The sequence below is a fragment of the Onychostoma macrolepis genome, chromosome 03, assembly GCF_012432095.1.
Source record: "Onychostoma macrolepis isolate SWU-2019 chromosome 03, ASM1243209v1, whole genome shotgun sequence".
NCBI classification, from domain to species: Eukaryota; Metazoa; Chordata; class Actinopteri; order Cypriniformes; family Cyprinidae; genus Onychostoma; species Onychostoma macrolepis.
In genome coordinates this window covers 30,896,588-30,907,063 of record NC_081157.1, presented here as the reverse complement: position 1 = coordinate 30,907,063, position 10,476 = coordinate 30,896,588, and the positions used below count along the sequence as shown (strand labels likewise).

Genomic DNA, 10,476 nt, shown 5'->3' with positions numbered 1-10,476 from the left:
CTTGTGTTTGGCTTTCTTGACCTCTATTGGAAAATGTAGCCCCTGAAATGTTGCTGCTTCGAGTTATAAAGCAGTTTCAGTTCTCTTTTTGTGGCTAATGGTGACAGTTGCAACCCTTGGTTTTGCAATTGAACTTATTTAGCAAACAGACAGCAACAGTGTGTTGCTTTCCTGAGATTCATTGCTGTCATTTCCCATTCCCTGCAGGTTTCATATGAGTTTACCTTAATTCACAGTTATTTAAATTCTCCAGATATAGAGGCACCTTCTCAATATGGGTAAGGAAGCAGAGTGTGCAAACTGTTTCAATTCAACTTCATGAACCAATTGAACGATGGAAATGTATTCTAATCTGGCACTAGATGGTAGTACAGAGATGTCTTTAAAAAGCAGGAGTGAGGGAGATGCAATGCAGTGTAGGAGCTGGCCTTTAGGTGTTGGTGTGTGGCTCACTCATTCGAGTCTCAGCATATATCCTCAGTTTTGATTAACTGCATCTGTTGAATGACTCACAGGGAATAACATATACATAAGTAAATAAATAAATCCACTTAAGTGACTATGCTTCCTAACACGCCTAAGTCTACGTTTAAAAAGTGCACTTTATAATAACGTCTAATCAAAAGTTTTACTGTAAAATACATTTTAAATAATTTTGTCGCGCATGTAAATTGAACATGATTGCAATTTTAACTGTTATTCGATAATACATTTCAAATAAATATATTTTAAATGCACTAAATTTACACTTCATCATTAAAAATGTATAATTACAATATGAGAAAGTTCATGCGGCAATTTTAACCAGTTTTCAAAGGCAGTAGATATAATTATACAAAATTTGAGTCAAAAAACGCACTCGAAAGAACTGCATTTTTAGATTTAAACTCTTAATACATTTTCATCAAATTGAAGTTAAGTGGTTGAAAACGTTGCATTCGGTTCTCACTTAACTAAATTATTTTAAAATATTTTATTTCTGTTACTCTTTACAAAAGTATGCTAAAATCATCTTCTTTTTCCCACAAAGCCTGGACTTTTATTTTGAAAAGCGGTGCGTCCGGCGGTCGTCTAGCGTATTTCTCGACGGTGGCAAAGTTCACATTGTTGCAAGTGATACAGTAAACCACGCGAAGGGATCGATTAAAAAGATCAAACTGGTGAGATTGGGCAATATTTTTAGTTTACGAACTCAAACTCACAAGTCAAATTATCTTACGCTGATATGAATGTAGCTGCATTTATCTTTTCCATTTTCAATGGCATATAGGTCTAGTTAGCTTAGCAGCAATACAAATGTAATGGATGAACATTTTAGCATAATGTGTTTTTGTTTACATTTTTGGCCATTCACGTGACACTTTACCCCCCAGTCATGTTTTCTGTGAGTCCTCAATGTGCTGTGGATCTCGAGTTATTAATTCATACTGTGTTTGTCATGACAGACTGGTTAAGTGCACCAGTCACGAATCGTGATTCGCGGTCGCGCAGACTCAGAAGTCACTTTAATGCTGTTGCAGTTGTGTGTCAGCAGTTAGTCATCATGTCTGTCTGCACTTGAGCACACTTCTCATCGAGTCTCGGTTGGCTCGTGTGTGTGTGTAAACATGCCATCTTCCCTTTGTTCTTGCAGGAAGTGTCTGGTGTTAAACTAACAGTGTGCCTGTGGTCCTGTTGACAGGAAGGGCTCAGCAGTGCCTGGGTGCCCAGGGAGCCACTGCCTGAGTCCCTAGAGGTAGACACCAAACCACAGGACATGAGTGCCGCCAAAGGAGGCCTGGTCATCTTCACGGCCAACTCCAACCCCTCCAGCAGAGAGCTGGGGAGGAGGATAGCCGAGTAAGTTCCCACTGGAGCTCCAGTATAACATGCCAGTTATATTGGGTAGTTAGGAAAGAGTGGAAAGACATTCATTCTCCAACTGAGCAAATCTGAGCTAGAACAGCTGTATTCTTTTGAGTGCTAGGTAACAACAAATCAAGTAAGTGCAAGTACACTACCATTCAAATTATGTACACTACCATTTCAAATGATGCTTTCTTGTCATGTAAATCGCTGTTTTTAAGGCCGACATGACATAAAAGAATAAAACAAAATTATATTAAGATTATTTTTGATTAAATAAACACAATGGTAACAAATTAATTTAAATAATATAAATATTTGTTAACATAACTAGGCTTTGTTTTCTTTATGTAAATTATATTGCGTCATATTCCCTTGAATTTATGTTCTTGTGCAGGCGGTTGGGGGTGGAACTCGGAAAGGTGCAGGTCTATCAAGAAGCTAACAGAGGTGAAGGCCTGTTTTCATCTCAACTTTCTGTTAAATGTCTGCATATCTTTTCATTTTCACTAGCGATGGCTGTGGCTGCTGTTGTAGTGGTGGTTCATTCTTTGCATGCCATGCTGGAGAGAGGAGACAAAACAGATCGGCGATCTGAGCAACTGTTGACTAATTAAACTGACAGTCTTTGTTTTGGGTCATGCTTGTGTATTCTGAAATGGAGATACGCTGGCGCTCCCAAATGCAGACACTGTGGTGGAATTCTCCCAGCATTCCATGCATCGTTAAGTCCTTGTGCAAACTTTTAAATAGCCAGTCTGTTCTGTAAAGTTAAGTGTTTACTGTGGACCAGACTAAAAATGAAAGTAACATTTCTTTTCCCACAGAAACACGGGTCCAAATCGAAGAGTCTGTGCGCGGCAAAGATGTTTTCATCATCCAAACCGTCTCCAAGTAAGAAGCCTTAAAGAGATACTGTATCCAAAAAGGAAAATTGTCTCAATGTTTACTCACCCAGATATATATGCCTTACTTTCTTGAAATGAACACAAATAAAGATTTTTAGAAAAATAAGTCCATATAATGCAAGTGTCTTGGCTGTCTCATAGACTTGCATTATATGGGCTCATAGAGACTAAAATTCTTTGTTTGTGTTCACCTGAAGAAAGGGAAACATTAGGAATGGCATGAAGATGAGTAATTAATTTCTGTTGTGATGTAAAAATAACAGTAACAGTGTCATTTAGATTTATATTCATACCAGAATTTTGTTGCTTGTAATACAGTATTCTGCAATAAATAAATAATGGCATTCTAAAAAAACATTCAGATATTTTACAAAAACTAAAAAGTTTAACATGAAGTCTTGTTGTATGGACTAAAAGCGACATTAGAACCATAATCAACATTTTTTTAATCTCCTAACTCGTCTTTTTTTTTGCTTCTAGAGCCCTGCTTTACTTTGACAGCTCAAACCCCTCACAGCCAATATGCTGAATTATGCAAATTGTGTAAATGAACCCTCAGTTTGACATTAATACTGATGTTAAATACGCAAATCTCAATGTATGCAAATTAGGTTCCCTAAATCCCAGTCTTTAAAACCGTCCTTCCCTTCTCATCTGCAGAGATGTTAACACCACCATCATGGAGCTGCTCATTATGGTGTATGCCTGCAGGACGTCCTGTGCTCGAAACATCATCGGCGTCATACCCTATTTCCCCTACAGCAAGCAGTGCAAAATGAGGAAGAGAGGCTCCATCGTCTCTAAACTACTTGCCTCAATGATGTGTAAAGCAGGTAAATGAGTCCATCAGAGACATAATCGTCCCTTCATTTTTGGTTTATAAGGATATTGGCCAATTTTAGTCCTCCAACTCATTTGCTTTGTCTGTTGGTTCATTGTGGCTTTGAGCAGGTCTGACTCATCTCATTACAATGGATTTGCATCAAAAGGAAATCCAGGGTTTCTTCAACATTCCAGTGGACAATCTGCGGGCCTCACCATTCCTGCTGCAGTACATCCAGGAAGAAGTAGGTCCTTGTGTAACTTGTGTGGCTCTCTTTTTTTCATAAGATCTGGATTTTCTTTAGATAGTTGTTGTTCTTCCTGTGTCGTCGTCTCAAAGCCTTCAGTTTGAATTATAAGGCAGTCCATGCTTCACTTTATGAACGTCACCAGTTACGTTTGCTTAAAAATAGAAAGCAGGACAGAAGCTGGATTTAACTGAAGTTGATATTTCTCTGCATAAGTTCCTCCACTTTAGATTATGCATTCATTTTTTATTCATAATCATTTTCTCTCCTGCTCTGATGGAAGGTCATCTGCATTAGTCAGTAATGAACTTATGAGTGTCTTATATATGCCTACATCTTCTTTAAGATTTTTTAAGTATGTGTGCAATTTTTCTTTATTAATTAATAAAAAAATTTGCATACAGATTCCTGACTACAGAAATGCTGTAATTGTGGCCAAATCTCCAGCATCAGCCAAAAGGTAAAGTCAAATCTTTCTTTGCATGTCATGTCAGTAGTTTAGCTATGTTGACTAAAACAATAGTAGTGAAAGATCCACAGACAAAAGGAATCGATACTTGCAGGAATGATTGACTAATCAAGTATCCATTCTTTTAGTGGGAATATATTCTTCGAACCTTTTACCTGCTGTAAACACCAGTGAATTATCCTTTTCCACAATTCCACCTAATCCCTCACTGAAATCTCATCGGTATAACTGTAAGCATTGGGTGGCGCCAGTGTGCAAACATGATGTTGAGTGGGAGAGAGATGTAGGCTTGCAACTGGGTCAATATTAAATTTTTTACTGGTATATTTGGATCTTTTTCAGTCATGCATCCCACAGGATAAAATTCTGCTTTAAGTTTGAAAGTAAATGAAAAACTTCATGAGAACTGCGCTTATCAGATGGTTATCCGTGTGCCAGCAGAGTATGTTTTCTCTACATACAGCATGGTAGGCCGTTGTTTTGAACAAGACTATGACACTATAAAGCTGTAATAGCATTTATGTAGACGGAGTCTGTTGCCCTGATGGTGGCAGTGTACTTTTCAGATGAAAACTGATTGTACTTGTCTATGTGAACTTGGTGTAAATGTTGTTTTCATTTGTGTAGGTCAATGCAGTGAAATAACTTTTCATTTATTTTTGATGTAACATTCATACATGCGTATATTCAGATTTATAAATCAACAACAAATAGGCTACTCGTTTTTCAAGAAATACTTTTTTCAGTTTTTATCATGAAATTGTTTTTAAGTCAGTGGTTCTCAACTTCCAAGGGTTCCCAATGAGTCATAAGATTATTTAAATGTATTTTATTAACATAATCTTTTTTTAAAACAGTAAGGTTACATTTGTAAACTATATTTAATGCATTAACTTACATTAAATAACAATGAGCAGTGCATTGTTACAGTATTTATTAGTCTTTGTTAATATTAGTTCATAAAAATACAACCGTTCATTGCTAGTCAGTGTTAGCTCAGATCCATCAAATAACACTTGATTTTAATAATGTAGTAGTAAATGATGCAATCAACTTTAAGATTAATAAATGCTGTAGAAGTATTCTTCATTGTTAGTTTGTCTAGATCTGTCTGTCTGCCTTTCTTTCTATCTATCTATCTATCTATCTGTTGTGCAAAAGTGGGCCTTGGAACAGTTGAGAACCACTGATTATTTGGAAACTGCTCCTCCCTGTCTGATTGACAGGATTTAGAGTAATGTTTTCAGCAGAATGCAAATGTATACAGATACACAGTATCTTAAATGACCTTTGTCAGTTGTTCTGACTAATGTTCTATTCAGTGTTAGTTCCGTAATTCTGATTGTGCACCCAGGGACTGGTTGCATAAACTGCTTAGACTAGTCTTAAAAGGTTATCCATCTAATTTGTTTTCATCTAGACTGGTCATGACTAGTCAGTTACAAAAATGTAGATTGGCCTAATTTTAATCAGAAAAGTGAGGCTGATTATCTCTTGGCTAACTGCTAGTTGGTCAAAGTAGTTCTTAAGACACAGTCTTAACATAGTGTCTATGTTTATGCATCTGGCACCTGATTTATTAGGGGTTGTGGATGGCCTTGGTTTGTGTCAAAACAGTTCCATGGCAAAAACATTGCAAATTTCATTATCTGCTTTCACAGGGCCCAGTCATTTGCTGAAAGGTTGCGGCTGGGCATCGCTGTGATCCACGGTGAAGCCCAGGATGCTGAATCAGACCTGGTGGATGGACGTCATTCCCCGCCCACTGTCAAAAACATTGGCGCCATTCATCCAAGCCTAGAGATACCATGTAAGAATCTCACCTCAGAAAACTCACTCAGACTGTTTTACTGTTTTCCATCCTATTCCCTATCTTCTTTTCTTCTTCTTGCACAGTGCTAATTCCCAAAGAAAAACCCCCAATAACTGTGGTCGGAGATGTAGGTGGACGAATTGCCATCATAGTGGTGAGTTCAAGATGAAACTCAGGACAGTATTGTTTTGGTATCACTGATGTACTATTACTTTAATGACTTTATTTTATATTCTATTTTTTTTTTTTGTTTGTTTTGTTTTTTTAGTACTTCAGCATAAACTAAAATAAAATGAGAAATGTTGGCAACTAGTTTTTCATTGTTCAATTTTTTTATTTAAGATAAAGTTCACGTTAAGTTTCGCTAAGAATAACTCGGGGTGCTATTTTAAATTTTCTTCTGATTTTTATTTTTTATTTTTTTTAAGGATGACATCATTGACGATGTTGACAGTTTTCTAGCAGCAGCCGAAACTCTGAAAGAAAGAGGCGCTTACAAGATCTTCGTCATGGCCACTCATGGAATCCTCTCCTCAGACGCCCCTCAGCTAATAGAGGAGTCCGCCATAGATGAGGTAGCATCATTTTAATTTGAGGTCGAGAGTGACGAGTGTGTTGTCATGAGTACTGACTTTGTGATGTCTTTCTGTAAAGGTCGTTGTCACCAACACCATTCCACACGAGATCCAAAAACTCCAGTGTCCCAAGATCAAGACGGTGGATATCAGCATGATCCTGTCAGAAGCCATTCGCCGCATCCACAATGGAGAATCCATGTCTTACCTGTTCCGTAATATTGGCATGGATGACTAACAGGCTCATGTACAGTCAGTCATAACGTGCACAGAGGTCAAGACTTTTTCTGTCCCTATTACCAGTTTTTCTTTTGTCTGTCATTATAACTTCTCATTGTTGTACGTGTAATACATTGAAACTCAGAACCTGGATGTTCTTCAATGCTATATGAGTTCAGTGCCCTAAAATGCTGATGTGAAATTGTTCAGAGGATTGAAGTGCAGGGATACTCCTCCTCTTGATCTGAAATATTGGCACTTTTATTTAAGGTTTGAAGTACCAGATATAAAAAAGGACCACTGGATGTTAAAATTGTGTCTCGAGTTCTTTTAGTCGTAGCTCTGCTCTGTGTTTTTTTTATTTTATTTTAATAATTAAAGAATGAACAACTCCACTGTGTGGCCAACAATTACAAAATGTTACCATAAATCTACGCTGTGACATATCAGTGTCAGTGCCTCATGACTTTGTGTAATTATTGTGCCACTAGTTGTTTCTGTGTATTTTGTGTGGTAGTACTGATGTTAAAGCAAGAATTATTTAATTCAAGGCAAATTAGATGCAAGGTACATTCTTAGACTTCAATATAGCGCTTAAGATCTAAAACTTAATGTGCTTGATTGAATGTTTTTCCTGCTAGATTCTTCTACTAACACTTCCAATGTGAGCGCATATTTATTTATTTTTATTTTTTGCCAATAACGGGACTATGGAAGCATCTTTGCCTCATAAATGTGGTCATAGTGGCCAGTTTCTAAATATCTTGCCTCTGAGAACTTGACTTCTCATTTTCAAATGAAATGCAGGGTTTTTGTTATGTAGCCTAACTAATATTTCAGGCTTTTGTATTTATTCACAGCACTTGATGACAATGAATAAACAACTTAAAGACTATCTGATGTCATATGTGTGCATTGTTTAATTAATGATCCACCCTTTTCTCGGGTCAGCTACGGTTAGACTGACAACCAGGTTGTCAGAACTAGATTTTCCAGTTTGTTGTACCATGCTAGTCCATTTTAGATTTCAAGCACATGTCCTTCCCTGGTTTTGAGATCTTTGTAATGTCGGTCGAGCTATATTTACTTAAAAGTTCACCAAAAAATAACACAGACTTGGCGAAAATCCTTTCCCAAATGCATAAATTCTGCTGGTGAAATTGATTGGCAGTTCCCTTATCTAGTGTTAACTTCGATTTGCATACTGTTCTCATGCGGTTTCGTCAGAGTAAAGTAAAATAAAAGAGTCTGCGTTTTTAAAGTTTATTAAAAGAGATATTCCCCACAGTTCTGTTCATTTCATTAAATAGCACAGATAAGCTGCAGTGAGTTAGAAGATAAAGACTGTTTCTGTTTGCATAATGATTCTTGAACCCTGAGGGCAGAAAATACTTCTTGACATGGATATGGTTAAGACTCTGCTTCAGCAAAAAGTTCTGCTAAGGAAAGCTTAAGATGTATGACCTACGTAATCTTGCTGCTAGTTTCACAAGGAAGTAAAAATCCTCTACTTCTTCTTTTCCTGCAAATACTTCTTATAAAGATATTTTTAACTAAAGCGGGGCAGCAAACGATTGTTCTCTATATCTGTATTTAGTAGCCTACATGACAATCTAGTGTTGCTCCAAATGCTCAACCTAACTTGATAGTTCATGCAAAAATGAAAATTCAGCCATTATTTACTCACCGTCATGTTTTTACAAAGCTGTATGACTTTATATTTTTTGTGGAACATAGAAGATCTAGCATTGAAAAATATCTGTGATTCCAGTGTTGATTTGAACATGATTGTATCACTTTAAGAGAATTAAAACTTTATGGTTAGAAAAACAGAATGTAACTGCCCGTCATTGTGCGTAGTGAAGCACACATTAAACTGGCTGGAACACATTATGATCATAAACAATTAAGCGTTCTTAGTTTGGGTGTGAGGCATGGTGATGCTCTTATTTATGAAATATTTCAAATGGGCCCATTGTCGCATTAACTATGTGAATTTGCTTGTTGCTGCTACTGCTGATATGACCCTTATTTGCCTGCTCTGTGATAAGCATAAAACTTATGTAGACATTACTGGAAGGACATTTAGATCACTAATCTAACTTCCATGTAAATCACCCTAGGTTCCTAGATGGCCTTAAAACTTTGTAACACTAGTCTGCCTCAAGAGAGAGAAGAGCTGTCAACAGAAGCAAATTACTGAGAAAAGTTTAAGACTGCCTGAAATTAAAGTTCAAATCAGTCAGTGTCAGTCTAAACAATTATTTCCTCTTGTTGATGGTTCATTTGTCTATTACCTGGAGAAAACTATCTGTTAACGTTTCATTCATCTCAATAGTAGTAGCTTGTTTAGTTCAGAGGCTAGTTAGATAAAAGCTTGGACTAGTCTTACAAGTTAGTCATCTAATTTTTTCTAATAATCTAGTTGTTTACATAAAACTAAAATTGGTCTTACGTCTTACTGTGCGAAGACCATGTCTTAACTGTCTAAGTTTATGCAACTGGACATAGAACAGTAATAATAATAATAATAAAAATAATTCATTACATTTATAGAATGCGATTGGAATTCTGCCATCCATACACATGGGCACTCAGTACTAGACACAAGTGTTTTTCCCTTGACCTGTAAATGACATGTGATTCATTCTGGAATCACATTACTACACATCAAATATGATTGGCTGATGATGCCACAAGATTACAAACAGTCCCAAGACGACTCAAAAGAAGGTGTGTGTGATAAAATTGAATTCTGTTTGAAGCTAATCCGACAGGTAGCAACAATGGTAAAACATCTTTATATAATAAAAAAAGAATAAAGTCCAGCTGTAATCAAGTGAACTCTGTCCTGTGAAAGATTGTTTATTTCAATTCATATGCATTTACATTGTGACTGTACCTCAGAAGCAATCAACTGAAACTGTTTACAAAAGTGTTGCCCATATAATTAGACCATTAGGTCAGCATTAGGTCAATGCATCATGGGCTCTCTGTGGGAGAGGCCCTATCAGGTCATCATGAGGTCACAATATCATTAGCTCTCCATGGGGTGTTATTGTATTGTTTGTAGCACATTTGTTACCAGGTATATAGGTCTGGTCTCACAGACAGTACCTTGGGTTAAGATTGTTTGAAGGATGACCTGCTAACATCGCTGCTGAAGATCTGCTACACTGCTACCTTCAATAAGTTCTTCTCCCCACAAGAACTTTGGTCAAACTTATTTTATATATTAGAGAAATGTAGTACATTGGCGAACCACCCAAACTACTGCTCAGCCAAATACAGCAATATCTAACACCTGAATGGTCTATTTTAATAACTCAATAAATGGAATTTTACAAGCATATAGTCTGGGGGGGTTTGTAGTCTTCAGCTAAAAAAGACTTTAAGTTTCTGACCTTAATTTAAATGAGTGGACAAAGTCAAGCCATAAAAGAATCAGGAAATAATGTGTTATGCAAATGGTGGACTGTGATGATTTAATGAGATCAATAATTGATCATTTACATCGAGCTGAATAGAAAAATTAATGATTGACATATTAATAGCTTAAAAGGGATACTCCACCCCA

General features: G+C 36.7%; 1 protein-coding gene across 3 annotated transcripts; it reads left to right on the top strand.

Moving 5' to 3' along the window:
• Positions 1 to 1,013: 1,013 nt before the first annotated feature.
• prpsap2 (phosphoribosyl pyrophosphate synthetase-associated protein 2) lies at positions 1,014 to 7,793 on the top strand. Of its 3 annotated transcripts, none has more exons than XM_058770823.1 (11): positions 1,014 to 1,160; positions 1,682 to 1,839; positions 2,243 to 2,295; positions 2,673 to 2,739; positions 3,414 to 3,586; positions 3,705 to 3,820; positions 4,228 to 4,283; positions 5,954 to 6,102; positions 6,189 to 6,259; positions 6,534 to 6,680; positions 6,760 to 7,793. In XM_058770823.1, the coding sequence occupies exons 2-11, from the start codon at positions 1,757 to 1,759 to the stop codon at positions 6,916 to 6,918; spliced, it is 1,074 nt and encodes a 357-aa protein (XP_058626806.1). In that variant the 5' UTR covers positions 1,014 to 1,160; positions 1,682 to 1,756; the 3' UTR covers positions 6,919 to 7,793. The 3 variants fall into 3 exon arrangements, with proteins under 3 accessions (XP_058626806.1, XP_058626807.1, XP_058626808.1); XM_058770824.1 differs by having other exon boundaries at positions 1,062 to 1,160; positions 1,634 to 1,839; XM_058770825.1 differs by lacking the exon at positions 1,014 to 1,160 and having other exon boundaries at positions 1,697 to 1,981.
• The last annotated feature ends 2,683 nt before the right edge of the window (positions 7,794 to 10,476 follow it).

Coding starts and splice junctions, on each gene's coding strand:
- prpsap2 (XM_058770823.1), top strand. CDS start 1,757: ATGAGTGCCGCCAAAGGAGGCCTGGTCATCTTCACGGCCAACTCCAAC. Junction 3,821..4,227: donor TGCAGTACATCCAGGAAGAA/GTAGGTCCTTGT, acceptor ATTTGCATACAG/ATTCCTGACTACAGAAATGC. Junction 6,260..6,533: donor GACGAATTGCCATCATAGTG/GTGAGTTCAAGA, acceptor ATTTTTTTTAAG/GATGACATCATTGACGATGT.